We start from the raw sequence: 16039 nt of genomic DNA on the forward strand, positions 1-16039 counted from the left end.
ACCCTCCGCAGGTCCCAACACTGGTGATGTAAGAGGATAAACTCAGGGTCAGGACACTGTCACGTCCAATGAGACGTCAGACATGGATACACATAACATAAAGCAAAAAAACATACGGAAAATATAACCAGTCTGTGGGTTACTGTATTTATGACATATAATGTTAGTATTTCAGCAATGATTAAGAATAATACTGATGTTTTTTGGTTCGAATCCCAGCTTGATCGTGAATGAAAACTAATCCTACACTTCACACATATAATTTATGTTATACCACAATGTGTAAAAACTTCATAGTAGTCCAAATCCTTATTGGCCAGGCTCTAGTTATATGTTCTTGTTTTCAACTTTAGAAATGTAGCCTCCTGTGCACAACAAAAATAGATTTTGGTCTCTCTCTCTCTGAAAGGCCAAAGAAATTAATCGAAATAAAAACAAATAAACTGATTGTGATTACTGTTCAGCACAACCCAGCACAACCTTTGGCAGGAGAAAGGCTTTCAGTCCCTCCACCGAGTGTGGATGGTGAAGACAGAGGCACTAACGGCATCTCCCCGGACCCTTCAAAGCTCAGACCCCAGCTTTAAACCGAGGATAAGGAAGGAAACGAAATATTGGCAAACAAAGCTGTCTGCACAATTTTTTCCGAGAACCAGACATGACTGATTATGTGTCGAACGGATAAAGACGACAACCAATTATCTAGTTTTCTGTACAAAAACCAATAATTTAAGTCATAACTTCTACATCGTGTTTGATTGATGGGTGCTTCAACGGTACAGACTTCGCATGCTCTAGTTTGACGACTGTGACTCGGATGAGAAGTATTCCGCAGTCATGTGTGAGCGGGTCAGGAGGGAATCTTGCCATTTGTTCGAGGTCCAGATACGAGCGGGTCCAGAACGACCCCGAGGGCTTTTCCCTGTGGTGACACAGCAGGTCAGGCTGCTGCAGCGGCCATGTAATTGGGAAATAAGTAGGACGAGAGACTTTGAAGCCGGAGTCACTTTAAATGTAAATCAAGCGACACAAGCTTTTAACGTTTATGCTCAGAATCGCTCTCAGCTGCACAGGGTCAGCGGCTGAATGCAGGGATGATGTTCACGTCCAAAGACGCAGCTTTTCTCTTGTTGAAATACTCGAGGGAAAAGTGAAATGCATTATAGGGAATGTAGTTTATTTGTTTGTTAGTGCTGTTAGCCGGCAAAAACATTTTAAAGAAAAGTTTCAGACCATGGCTGAGGATCAAGGGGAGAGGTTTTGAAGCAAAGATAAAAACAAAAAATAAGATTACAACTAGACGATGTTCCTGCTGACTGAGGCAAATTTTTGCTTCGTTTATATTTGGTTCACGAGGTTTAGGGAAAAGAAAACCCTCGGGTTGCCCGTGATTGTTTTTAAGTTATGCTGAGGCTTTGTATATTTAACATCTTAGGTTTTTTGAGGTATCTCTTATTTCAGCTGCTGTCCAGTAACAAATGGGGCAAGAAACCAAAAACTACCACCAATGTGTAGCTGAGATAATGTAGATTCTGCAGGGAATCAACATTATATACGTTTCTTCAATAGTTGTCGGACTAAATGTCCAAACGTACATGACGGAGTTGGAATTTAAGGGGACTGTTGCCATAGTTTAATTTGCGTGTATGTAGTTTATAGAGGTTTTGTTCACTACCTGCTTTTCATACATCTAGCTAATTAAATTTGTGGTGTTTATACGTCTGTACGGAGGATTTATGAATAGAAATCTGCTCTTTCCTTCGTAGAGTAGCATGTCAGAAGTGAAACAGGAAACTCCCTCATTGTCTTGGCTCACATCTGTACAATGCATGTATAGGTTTGCTGTAGGAGAAATGGGTGCATCAGAAGAATGAGCTGCAGAGAGATGGGTCGAGATTCTGGGCACAGTTCAATACGTGGATCAAGACGGTCTAAATGGGGCGCTTGTTTCCAACAAATGGCCCTCTCTTTGAAATGCCAGGCGTGTTGGATTTGGTGTCCTAATTCATGTGTGCGAGAGGGCAAACATAAGAGCTCAACACACACACACAACCACACACACAATCTTGTCTGATCATGTCAAAAGAGGCAGCAGTCCCAGGCCAAACCTGACACGGTTCATTCACACAGGAAGCTTTTTATCCAGCCAAGGCCCTTTTCTGCCTCAACTGTCACCGCTGATCTGCTGCCGTTAAGTCGCTTTCAGACTCCATCAGTGTTCAGCACAAAGGGCTTTTTAAAATGGCTATTTAAGTTCAACTCATTCATGCGGAATAATACTGAAGAGGATGCCTGTATTGAAGTGTTGAAATATTTCCGCATGAAAAGCGTTTTATCCATCCACATCCTGCAATTTCACATTTGATGGACTTGCAGAAATGCTCAAAAGCAGATATTGTTGGAGTATTAATACAACACATGCAGGGACGGAACTCGGCTGAAACATCAAGAGAAGAGAAAAGGATCTTATTGTCCTTTTTGTAATTTCCTTCAGCGAAGCAGCACCGGCTCCTTGTTACAGAAAGAAACTTCAGCAAATTCTTACAGACAAAACTAAACTAAAATAATCCTTGTTTTGGCTTTAGGCTCTGCGGCAAGAACAGACTCCCTGAACTCGATCAAGTCTTCCCACAGCGATCATTTGCTCTGTATCATCCCTCTCCTCGTTTTGTGTTTCACTTCATCTCTGGTTCCGTTTGTTCCCATGGACCACGTTCTACTTTTAAATGTCTCCTACACTGTCACGTGTCCTCAGATGTTTCCTCACCACTGCACCACTGCTGTTCTTCCCCCTTTGTCGTGGTTGACTGACACTATTTCTGGTTTTACCAAGTTGTGGCTGCGTCCTTCATCTTCCAATTCCCCCCCCACACTGGTGCCGATTGTCTGAACAAAACGAGTATCCACACAGCGACACAAGATTTGACTGTTTCCACATTTAACCTTTTTCAAGGTACACAACTTCATTATAGTTTCCAGGTCTCTGCTAAACTGTCAAAACAATTGCTGAATATTTATTGAGCTTTAAAGTTAAATAAATCGGAATTTTCTGATGATCATTAAACTCAGTGATTTAGGTCTACTGTCCTAAAAAAGGTGCAGCACACTTCCTCACCCCCGACTCCTGCATACTAATGATGAAGGACAGGAAGGAGGAACGCTCCATTTCCTCCGGCTGAGCCGAGTCGTCCTCTAGCAGCAACCGGCCAACTTTCCCTGGACGGTCTTGAAACCCGTCCAACAATCAATATCCTTCTTCAACATTTACCAAGATATCTCAGTTAAGTAAATAGTCATAATATCATCAGCCAATGTAGGTGCTAGAGGCTTTATGTCAGCTTGCTCCGGGGTTAGGTCAGGGTGTACGACCTGTACTGTGCCCAGCCACCAGGGGATGGTGGCTGTACTTGTTTTGAGCTGTCTTAACATACAGTCTATGACCCGTCTGTGTATCACAGCATCTATACTCAATGATTGCATTGAATCTTAATCTGCAACAAACGTATTCGATTGTTGGGGGAATCACGAGGATGCAAATTCAGTTTAATGCACGACTAAAGCATGTGTGGCAATCTAATTAGACGACAGAATATATGCTCACTTTAGTTAATTGATTGCTTAATTGATTTAAGTCATTCGTCAGTGTATGAAATAACAAACTCAAATTGAAGTTTCAAGTAGAAAACTTCCATGCACAAAAAGAGTACCTGCAGTACATTGAATTAAATTCTACAGTTGTTCTAAAATTGAAACACACTCGTGCACTATGGAAGGTGTCGGGTGATTAGTTTACACATAAACCACTGTCGTCTGGTTCTGTCAGTCAACGTGACACGTGTGTAATGGTACGAGGGAAGTTTACAGGCGTGCAAACAAAAGGTGAACCACAACATGCACACAGGCGACACAAGTAACAGGTGCTGACAGGGAAACGGCAAACACCCTGCAGACTTCCTGAGAGCTCACGCAAGGACAAAAGGGAGATGCATTAAGTGTTGCATCACCGGCTGGTCAGTGGGGAAGCGGTTTTTCCTGTCGAGCAGCATGAGCCTCGTTTACAGTCGAATGTACGGCTGACAGAAACTGATAGACGCTCCTCTCAGGTTTCATTTGAGAAATTCAACTTGATCCGAAATCTGTAATGGCCTAAACTGTTATTTCTTCAAATTACTGTCCAACCGGGTCCTGGAACACGTTCAGCGCTGTGACTCCCTGATTGTCTGATTATTTCACCGCCTCTCAGTGTGAACGGTGAATATTAACTCGCTGCGCAGGCTGCATTCTGACAAGTGCAGACCAGCCGTGTCAAAAACACACCCTGGAGAGAATGAAGGCGGCTGTGAATCAAAGCCTTTCTTTCTTCTGTCAGAAACCGGAGGAAACGCCAGCTGACATTAAAACCTGAGTGGGCCGATATCAACATGTTAAACTGGCAACACTGTCGAATTGGCTCTAATTGTAAAATTATAATAACCATTATATATTTATAAAAATTTTTAAAAAAGGCTTGTTCACAAAAAATATCTAAGTTTTACAAATTTAGAAGTTACAAACTGACTCGTGAAGTTGGAAAACCCAACATCCAAAATCGACATATATATATATGACTCAAATTCACGTTATTTTAAATTCACCTTTCTGGACCGTTGGAGTGTGGAATCGGCCTTATTTAACAAAAATTCTTCAAAAATACTAAATCTAAAAGTAGTGTCCTGATCAGATTAACTAAATCGGGGGACAAACCTCTGCAATACCGGCTACATCCACACGTTTTCTTCTTCAAACTGCATTTTGAAACTGAAACTCTTTATCCACACGAACATTTTGGCTCTGTATCAGAAACAGGAAGCTGAGAAAAAAAACTACCGACGAGAAATTACAATGGTGAAGAGTCAGATGAGGGATTTATTTGATTATTACCGATGAGTGTTTGTAACTTTTTGCCTTCAGCGCTGGTCTTCAAGTCACGTCTGATTAGAGCCAATCAGGAAGCGAATGCGGGCGACTGCATCATTGTTTCCAAACATCTCACCACCCTGCAGCTTTCAAGCGAGAACGGGGCCAACAGTGTTTCCAAACTTCCAGAGTATTGTGGATAGCAGGCGTCCAAGTACCCGACAGTGATTGGTTGTGCGGATGCAGCCTCAGCTCGTTGCCTCCTGAGCTGCACCAGGAACCAACGAGCCCGGCAGACAAAGAGGAGGGAGGTCACACATGGGAAGTCTGAGGTTCCGAGCCCTCATGTCGCTGCTCGGCCCCAAAGGCCAATAATCATCCGTCAAAGGAAAGAGCTCTCGCTTGGCCTGTCCTATATTTAGCAGACAAAGCCTCATCAGCCTAAGCACTGAATTCAATTTCATGGGACGTCATTAATCTACACTCATAAATCATTTGTGTTATGCTAATGTGGGCTCTTCATTCTTCGGAGCAGCATGTGGTTTTCCGTGTCCAACCCTAAACCTAGACCTCCGTCCCTTTCAGAAGCCTTCAGGTTTCCAAGGAGAACCAGGTTTCTCACTTAGCTGCAGGCAATTAACAGCTGGATGAGAACAACAGGCTCCGTTAGGAGATTGGGAAGTGAAATGAAAATTTTAAACTCTGGCAAAAGGAAACTCGCAGGAAGAAATTAATAAATCAGCATAAATAAAAGCTCCTGGCCACAACTGCAGATAAAGTGAGAGAACAACAGAATAACAAGTCCCCGGGCTTGATAAAACCTCCAGGCTGCTCTACACTATATCTGAACTGCTGTTTGTTCGGAGTCCTCACATTCCTCGGGGGACAATCCTCTCCCTGTGCTCCACACAGCGAGTCCTTGACATTTCAGTCGGTGTCCGTCCACTGAGAGGACGAGAGACACCAGCGCCTGTGAACGAGGTCAGTCTGAGCGCTGGAAACAAACGCACAGTCATTTTATATCGAGCTGATTCTCTGCTCTCGTGTGAATCAACACAGAGCAGAAGTCAGTGATTCCTCAACAGGAGTGTTTGGTTCAACATTTTATAGACTCTGACCTTTCAGTGTGACATGGCACATTTAATGCACTTTTGCTCAGGCAATAATTTCTATTAATTATTAATCACAGACATTCATGGGATCGGGTTATGATTTTACTGTTTTCCCATTTTTTTTTGTCACATAACATCAGCAAACCAAGGAGTTTGTTTTAGAGCCCAACCAACTTATCCAAAACTTATCCTAAACTGTAAAATATAAAGCCTCAATTACATTTCTTTGTCATAAAAGTCTCTTAACTGTCTTTATTTATATAAATAAAAATACATCTGTGTTGGACTTTCCTCCAATATCTGCTTCAGCCCCAAAAGCTCCATGTCAGTCGGGCTCTAGTTTGTTTACAACCTAAACCTACATACAACCGAAAGTATTCAACTCCAATATACTGCGAGTATTTCCAGTTTACTTTCTACTGTATTTCAGAAGTTAACATTGACCTTTTTGTATTTCCTCAACTAGCGAAGACCATTTAAAAAAAGGTAAAAGCTTTTCCATAATCGTGTGCCTGACATGAAACCACCAGTTGATTAAGAGACCCCGGGGAGCTTTGTTCCTTCCTGCTCGCGGAGACAACGTCTGGGCTTTGTAACCTCCACAGTTATTACGGGAGAAAGCTGACGACTACCCAGTTATGCTTGGCCGGCTCAGTGTAACTATCAGTCAAGACTGTTTAAATGTTGCCGTCGCTCAAACCACAAAACTCCAGAGTAAATTCAACCTGAGCTGAAAGAAAAAGGCACAAGGATGAATACGACGCACTGTTCTCCAATAAGTTAATGACACTGTTCTGTGAGCAATCACAAGGCTAATAACTTCAATAACATGGACTCCAATTTTCATTTCATGCCAGATGTTTTATGGCGTTGCGTGTTTGAATGGTGAACACACAGAGTATCTTTACTGGCAAAAGGTTGTCCAGCCCAACTTCAACAACACTCACATTTAGAACACGAGTCGTTAACTCTTCGAGGTCAAATCACGTTAAACTCACACTCGTCTACAATGAGCATATTCTGCCTGAAACACAAGCTTCCTCAGCATCGCACACCCTGGTTTCCCACAAACATCCCTCTGTGAAGACCCGCTGACAATCTCCTTCACAAATAAACTCGCGTCCGGCTGAAAGTCCTGGTCCACAAAGATGGAGAGCGACGTAGATGTCATTAAACGTTTTACAAGCTTCCTCTTCCTTCTTCCCTGCACCAGTTTACATTCAGCAGCTTCCTCCGTTTACGGAAAGGAGGCTGTAGCTAAACCGAGTGGAGGGAGTGGGAAGGGGGGGGGGGTTTGACCTAAAAAAATGACTTTAAGTGCGGGTGATAATTTTGAAGCATCAGTCATCCACTTACACGCCGTCAGTCAGCCTCTGGCCGACCTTTTGCGTCGGGGCTGCCGGGGGATCCAGAGCCATACGTAGCCGGCTTTGATGCACATGGTTGGGGTGCCAACGCTCAGCTGACTGGACCCATGCCAGGGTCCGAGTAATCTGTTTTCATTGCACTCTTTAAACCACTTAAGCTCTCTGTATCATTAAGTATTATGATCTGCACTCTCAATAACTCAGCCCGTCCCCCCCCGTCGCGGTCAAGAGTTCAGTTTGCAACGTGTCGCACCGAGGGAAACCTGTGCAGTTTCATATTTTGGGTCCCAATGAAGGGATCATTTACATCTGGAGGACCGTTTTGGGATTAGCCCGATTTTCCAAAACATATGAGTCAGTATCTATGCATGTACTATCATTATGTAAACTTTAATAACTGTGGCCGTTTTGTGTCTTTTGAGTCGGAGCAAATCTCGAATGAGTGGAATTAGTTCTAGTCCAGAGCGAAGCCAAGTCGGGCAAGTCAAAAGAAAAGCCTGTAAGGTCTCTGATCGCATTTTCAAAGTTGTGTCTGTGTTTGTGCACGGCTGCAATAAAGTTCCTTCAATGAACAGGCTTAAAATATTAATATACTGTATAATTCACGTAATGGCAATCCACATCTAAATCTAAACTCACCTCAAATCTAAAGGGTTCTGCATGCTTAGAAGTTTGGATCACCTGAGTTTTCCTTAGTACACGAGTGAGAACAAGATACTTACAAGAACTTGGTGCACGGTACCACTGCCTCTACACCCGCCATAAATCTGCAGCGCTGCCATCTGAGAGCAGAAAACTACAGGAAAGTATTGCATCTATAAAAAGGCCCCATGAAAGATGCAGATGCAGAAAGACTTTAATCTTCTATTGGGGGGTTTCTGCTTTGAACTCTTCAGCCTTTTCAATCCCGTTTCTCCCTTGACTGACAACTTTCATCCAATGTGACTGTGAATGTAAACAGCTCCGACTAACAGCACAAGCTTAACTTCTAAAAAATGTAAATGAACTTCCAAAAGGAAAGTACCGGTCTTCACGTCACGTGAAGTCAGCGTTTCACAGCCTCAGACTTCCCTTCAGCTGCTCAGCTCGGCTCATGGACACCGTGCCACGTTCGCTCCCTCTCAGGGAAAAGCCTGCTGGCAACTTTTATTATTATCACATCAACATGTCAAATAGTGGTGAGGATGACAACTCACTTATTCAGAAATTACTCACAGTTGAAGCAGCATTATTGAGCTGTAACTGAAACAAAAATAAATTCAGACATGTAAAAAGAAAAGCGCAGCAAAGACTTGCTGTGGGAAAGGAGGATATGCAGGCGTCATCAACTGGCAAAAAGAACAAGCTATCATGTAGCATGTGTCATGATAATGATTTTATTTCATTACAGCTGATGACTGCAATCATCTTTCCTGTTTTTCAAAGCGTTCTACTTAATATCGGTAATATTATACAACGGCTGGAGTTTTTAATTTTCACAATCAACACTGTTTGAATGTAACCTGATTTGTGAAATTAAATAATGTGCCAATCTGTGTATCCTCATGAGTTTCCACAGCCACATAAGGCTTCTCTTCTGCCCCTTGTTCCGGTGAGTCTTCAAGTGACTCCTTTAGGAAATGAAAAGCTGTGCTGGGTCATGTTTTGGGAAATTTTTTCACAGTAGTCTGGTCAAGGGCAAAGTCAGCGGCCCAGGGATGATGAGCGAAGCTTTTAATCCTGCACTGTGCCCGTTTTGGAAGCAGGAACCCTCGGCTGGTACAGCATGATGACATGAGGATCAAACAGATGAACTGTAAAGTGATTTGGGCTCATACGACCCGGCGGGATGAAGCAGATCTACTGCACCCACACCAGTCAGTGGTACGAGGCCACTTTAGATTTCTTTGGGACAGAAATATGTGTGATCTAGATACATTTTTGTACAGCAGGTGAGATAATGGATATCAGATTTCATTATGCCAGATGTACTGATATCTTCTACATATTGTACTATTAATTTGGGTTATTTAAACCCTGTACTGCTCAGAAAACACGTCAGTTTCCTCAAACTGTTCATTGCTGCAGCTCCTCTTTTCAGCCTCTGTCTGAAACACTTGGTTTGAGCTCCTGTCTCTTTAAGGCCCCCCCTCCAGATAAAGCCCTGTCTGCTCTGATTGGCCCGAAATGTCATCCTGTACTAGAGATGATGCGATACCAGAATCGTAAATACCTCCGATACAACTGAAAATGCCAAGTCGGGCATCGGCGAGTACACAAATCTACACCGATCCGATAAAGCGCCTTTAAAGTGTAGTAAGATAAAACATATTTTGAGGAACATCTCTTGCCTTCACTGATCGATTTGCCTGGCTTTGCTCGGGGGCGTGTCAGACTAACCGCCAGGCGCCAATTATGCAAATGTGACATCACAATGGTGCGGCAGTATCGGCCAGATACCGACAAGGTGCACGACAGACTTTGAGCTTTTTAACTTTGCAGATTCTCAAAAACGTATACAACACACTCGGGGAGGCAAAAGCAGCGTGTCTCCTTTAATATAAATAAAACTGCACCCCCCCCCCCGCCAACTGTGATGTTTGATGACATAATGCAACAACCGTGTGAAACCAGGTAAGTGCTGTGGAAACCCGACCAATGATGACATCATCTGTGTCAGTCTGGCATCGTAAGCAAAACAACAGGAGATAAAAACGGTTCAGTGATGTAGCAGAGATTGAATCTGGAGGCGTGTTTGTTAATGTCTTTGCAAACCTGTAAAAAAAAACATAGGTGCAATGATGGTTTTTGCTCAAGGGTTCCAAACGCCCACACGTTTACGTCTCCGTTTATCATGCATATGGAGAACGGGTGTCAATATCGTTTCCTGGTTTTGACTCGGTCACCTCCAGCGTGACGACGGCCTCAGTAAAGCATGACTTGGATCCTGTGCGGGTGGAACGCTGTACTGACTCTCTGTGCGTTCCCTCGACACTATCGTTCCTCCATCTTTCATTATCTTCACATCGACTTCACTGGCCCTTTCATGCGTGCAATTAAGTCGCTCTTTCTGAACAAAATGGGGCCAAACTTCTGAAGTCGGAGCTTTTGCTTTGAAGACGTGGCACATTTCTGTCGGCGAACATGTTGGAGAATTAACGTTACTGCAGCAGTTAATTCTCCCAGCGAGCAGGACTGCGTATCCCCCCGGGCGCTGTCCACCATCAGAGGCTGTGGTACGAGAAACAACTATACGTTTAGTTTATCTTGAGCACACACACACACACACACACACACACACACACACACACACACACACACACACACACACACACACACACACACACACACACACACACACACACACACACACACACACACACACACACACACACACACACACACACACACACACACACACACACACACACGATCAGGACAGGATTGAAAACAAACTGCGTAACCCGATAGTTGAATAGTGTGGATGGGGGTGCGTTACACGTGGACACACACTAGCAATCTGCACTTTTCTGTGCAAGTCCATCCAAGCCTGAGAGAATATTTTTCAATTTCAGATTAGTGGGGGGGGGGGGTTATAGATTAAGATTGCTAGATTAAATATCAAACTAGAATGTCACTAAGCAGAGCACAAACATCAAGCTGCACCAAATCTCACACACGCATTGATATGAACATGCAGGGTTTCTTTTATCATGATCAATAAATTAAAATGACCCAAAATACCCGATCTCGCAAAGAAAGTTACTCAAGGAAACTACTTCTTCAACCAGACAGAGCACCAGACGCCTGCATGTGTTCGTCTGCTGGAGGTCAAAGTCATTTTAAATCTGTCAGCCTCAATGGTCAAGTACAAACACAACAGCTCCTCCAGAGGAAACTCCAGCAGTGTGAAGCTGTGAATGGAAATCTGCAGCGAGGAACACAATGGCCCCCCCGACACCTGATACACACACACCCCCCCCCCCCGGAGGTTCTGGAGTTAAAAACAGACAAAACCCACGTTTCCTCTGACACGCCAACACTTGCGTCACTTGAGGGTTTGGAGCATTAAACCACCAGACGGTTTTCCAGTCAAGGGTGTCATTTTAAAGGCTCGCCACACTTAGTCAAACGGGTGAACATTAGAGAGGATCTACCCCGTGATCTGCGGAGGGAAAAACAGCAGTGGAGGATAATCCGACGCCGTTTTTTTTCTCCTTCTCCAGACGTTGTGATATTTCGGAGAGAAAGCTGCTCCCTCTCTTTAGTCCAGTCCCATTTCAGGATGAGCGCGTTGTACAAACAGTATCTGAACGCTCATCTTTCGGATTCCACAGTTATGAGGTGGTTGAGGACCCTCAGGAGTGGACGGCTTTTTCCCCTTTTTCTGCAGGAAGCATTCCTCTCTAATGACAGGGGAAGTTACGAGAAGGTCCCTGCAAACACTGAAGCAGGAGAAAACACCCAACCTAAATTCGGGCCTCTTATTAAGGACGGGCCGACCCCAAAAAGAAAAAGAAAAGAAAAAAGCTGTGATCTTCAACACAACAAACGTGACCAAAAACGACACGAGACATGAAACGGCCCTGCCTCTGGATGATGTGTGTGCTGGGTGGGACTGCAGCAATAAAAGCAGATATGAGGTGATTAAAGGACGAGGGTGTTGTGTGTGTGTGTGTGTGTGTGTGTGTGTGTGTGTGTGTGTGTGTGTGTGTGTGTGTGTGTGGAGGCAGCATGTTTTGTTGTGGGTGAGGATCATGAAGAGCTCTGGAAGAAAAGAGAATAACTTCCAGCAGCACAGACACAGACACAGACGCTCCTCTGCTTTGAACAGAAGTCGTGGTTTCCAGACAACTGACGTCCTAAGTTGTGATAATAACAGCAACTACAAATGTCAACACCCACACAAACACACTTTACTGTTAAATCAGAGCTGTGACTAAAACAACAGCAGTCCACATGAGGATTTTAGCTCTGTATTAGTAATAATCCAAACCCGAAATATAATAAATATGTGATGTGTGTACTGGTGTAAACAGGAAGCAGATTGTTTACTCTGCTCGGTTACAGAAAACACTACGAACCAGACACAATGGTGAAAAGTAAGAGAAGGGATTTATTTTCTTGGAGTGACTGTAGAGACGATATCGGCACCGGAGATGTTTCCAGTAGTGTCGAAAAAAGATCAGGTCGGGTATCAGCGAATACACGAATCTATGTCCCAATCCAACACAATGTCTTTGAAGTGTGTTTGTTCCACAACAGATAAAACTAAAAAACGCTGTGCTGCCACTGGCGAGTATAGTTTGTCTGGTAGCGTCCGCCGGAGATCGCCAATATGTCGGCAATTTGGAGATATCACACTCTGGAAAGTTCCGCGAGTAAAAGAGTGACGTGTACTTTGTGTAAAACTGCAGTTTCAAGCCTTTTAAAAAGGAGGTGATTGTTGTTTATTCATAGATATATGTATTTATCTATTTATGTTCTTTTTCAGTTTTTCAAATGCACTAGTATCAGAGTGGTGCTGCTCATCAGCCGATATGTAAAGTCCAGGAATCAGAATCTGTATCTGGAAGGAAAAAGGGTAAATAAATCTGTATTTTTCCTTCTTCTCGGGACTAGAACGATAAAAATCCAAGAGGAACTAGCATCGTGAAGAACGGAGAGAGAGCTTCAGATCATATCAGCTCTTTATACCTGCTCAACATCTCAACTACACAGAGACGTCTCTCCGGTCTCCTCACACTGAATTATTCAAGAAGGAGAGGAGGATACAGGACGACTTCTATGTCACTATCCTCAGAACAGAGTCACAGATTCACCTTAAAGTTAGGACACGCAACTGCAGAGCATCAATTATTAATGAAACACGAAGAGCTGCTTTATCATATTTGTACCTGAAATCAAGGCTGGACGATAAAAAACAAATTTACTGAATCACAAACACTGTCGATCAAACTAAATCTACTGTCAAAATAGTGTTTCATAAAGGAGGATATGAATTATCTCATGTTAGATCATAGCAGAGGGACTAAATTTAGACTTTTACACAAACAGTAGATTTGAAAGATTTGAAAGGAAAGGTTATACTTATGTAGATGCTAAAGAATTACTCTTATTTTGGTAGGATAGATTTGGGGTATTTCAGATACTGATGAATGATACTGACTGAAAAATGTTAACTTGAAAAAGGTAAATAGAGAATTAACCGATTCTTTTACATAAAGTACAAACATAAGGGAACGTCTTGTCTGTGTTGTTGTTTATCGACAACGCGCTCAACAGGATAAACATGATTTCTAATGGACCTATTGAGGAAAACGTATAAGACAACTTCTTTATAGACGTACATGAAGTGTCATCATAGCTTCCAACCAAAACAGTCTGAATCCTCAACGTGTACGTGAGTTATACAAACTTATATTGACAACTTCCGTGTATGAGACCGAAGCAGAAGTGTAAAACTTGTGGGTTTCCCTTAATATTTGTTGGGATAAACAACTTTAATTGTGACGACGCTCCTGTGTCTGGTCTGAGGGTCTCGAACATGGAGGTCACAGGTTATCTGTCGCTGCCCCAACTTCAGGGAACAAGTTTTCTTAGGTTCACTGTTATCTCTGAGATTTATGTGGCAGGTTCTTGCCTCCTCCTCATCCTCCTCCTCCAGTCAGCTGGAGCTTGGCACTGCAGTTTCCCTCCTTCTATCCTGCAGGGCCTGGTGCCTTGCTCAGACTGCCGTGCAGCTTCTCCTCGAATACACAACTAGGATGCAACAAAACTTTAAAAAGTATAAAGAGCCTGAGTGAGGTCACCTCTCGCTGGATGCTGCAGCTCGCACGAGCTCAGACAAAGACAAACTCCACATGCACAGGTTTACTGGTCCCTGATGCTGTTACTGACTCCACTGCCCTGGAGCCCTGGAGCCTGAACGCGTCTGCCCTGGAGCCTGGAGCCTGAACGCGTCTGCCCTGGAGCCCTGGAGCCTGAACGCCTCCGCCTGCAGCCCGGCTCCTGCAGCCCGCTGGCTAACTTGCTAGGAGGCTAATCCCGGCTGGCAACTCCTCATGTCCGCATGCAGGCGCGTAGTTTGCGCACAAACGCGTCGGTTACTTCTCCTTCACTACGCGTCTCCTCTCGAACCCCGACTCGCGGCGGACGGGCCACTCGGCGGTGGAGCCCCGGAGGAAGTTTTTTTTTTTCCAGAGGCGGTTCGCGAGCACAAGAGCCACAATGGCGGTGCGCGTTTTTCCTCTCCTTTGGAGGCAGCAAAGCGGACAACAACAATGACGCACGGGCACGACTCGCCGTGTGCATGTGCCTCGAGCAAACCCAGAGCAAACTGCGCGGAGGACACACAAAGACGCGGCTCCTCTTCCCTCTACTTTGCAGCGGTTCGTAAGTTTGCGCCATGTTGATTGCACCCTTCCTCCTCCTCCTCCTCCTCCTCCCTCCTCCAACATTGTTTCCAGAATAACAAAAGCCGCAACAGGAGAGCGAGGAGGGCGACTCTTACCTTGGCGATCGCCTTCTTGTACCGCATGACCGCCTGCTGGATGAGCGTGAGCACCTTGATGTTGCCGTCCCCGCACGGCACCACCACCCGCGTCCGGCCAAAGCACACCGTGACTTTCATGGCTCGCGGTCCCGGGTCTGCGCCCCACAGATCCGGAGTCAAACCCGCGGCGGCGGCGGAGGAGGAGGAGGAGGAGGAAGAGGAGAAGCCCGTGTGGAGGCAGGAGGAAGGAGCATGGGGTTTGTCGTCTGCTCGTCGTTATTCCGTCACTGGAGCGAGGAGCGCGGCTCTTTACGCGTCGCTCCGCCGGACGACATTGTTCTGTGTTTCCAGACCACCTGTTTGTCTCTCTCTCTCTCTCTCTCTCTCTCGATCCCAACCTCTCTCTCTCTCTCTCTGTCTCTCTCTCTCTCTCTCTCTCTCTCTAGATCCCAACCTCTCTCTCTCTCCCTCTCTCTCTCTCTCTCTCGATCCCAACCTCTCTCTCTCTCTCTCTCTCTCTCTCTCCCTCTCTCTCTCTCCCGATCCCAACCTCTCTCTCTCTCTCGATCCCTCTCTCTGTCCCTCTCTCTCTCTCTCTCTCTCTGTCTCTCGATCCCTCTCTCTCTCTCTCTCTCTCTCCGCTGAGCTAATGCTCGGTCATGTGTTGCGTTCAGGTGCCGCAGGGATGTGGGACTCACACTAGTCAGACTGACCAAAATATAAAAACATAAATAATAAAACACAAAAATCAACTATTTGCATGCTTTGATATACATATAGAGAATATATAAAACGCAAGCATTTTGGATGTGTATAAGATAAATATGAATATTCTTAAATATAAATATATAATAACCCTAGATATAAAAAGATTATATATACTCATAAATGCTAGGATATAAATATAAAAACGATATGACAATACTTGGATAGAGACATACAAATTCTTGGATATAAATATAAAGTAGATATTAAAATGCTTGGATATACACATACAAATTCTTAGATATAGATATAAAAATGCTTTGACATAGATATGAAATATAGTTATGTAAATGCTTGCATATAGATATCAAATAGATATTAAGATGCTTGGATATGGATATCAAATATATACATAAAGGCTTAGAGGTAGACACCATATACACTTTTCTAACAAAGGGGGTGAAATGCTGGGAAATCACAGCTGG

The 16039-nt window shown here is 44.1% G+C and overlaps 1 protein-coding gene across 6 annotated transcripts in view; it reads right to left on the bottom strand.

The window, feature by feature from the left end:
• Window positions 1–15273, bottom strand: part of LOC117778717 (partitioning defective 3 homolog) — a 198154-nt gene extending 182881 nt beyond the window's left edge. For 4 of the 6 annotated variants that reach the window (XM_034614473.1, XM_034614476.1, XM_034614472.1 and 1 more), the window contains exon 1: window positions 14868–15270. In XM_034614473.1, the coding sequence (XP_034470364.1) occupies window positions 14868–14987 (120 nt within the window). In that variant the 5' untranslated portion in view covers window positions 14988–15270. Of the gene's footprint in view, window positions 1–14867 lie in introns of all 6 variants that reach the window. The other 2 variants (XR_004616833.1, XM_034614475.1) reach the window with 2 other exon arrangements.
• Between the last annotated feature and the right edge of the window lie 766 nt (window positions 15274–16039).

The sequence above is a fragment of the Hippoglossus hippoglossus genome, chromosome 17 (assembly GCF_009819705.1).
Source record: "Hippoglossus hippoglossus isolate fHipHip1 chromosome 17, fHipHip1.pri, whole genome shotgun sequence".
Classification (NCBI taxonomy): Eukaryota; Metazoa; Chordata; class Actinopteri; order Pleuronectiformes; family Pleuronectidae; genus Hippoglossus; species Hippoglossus hippoglossus.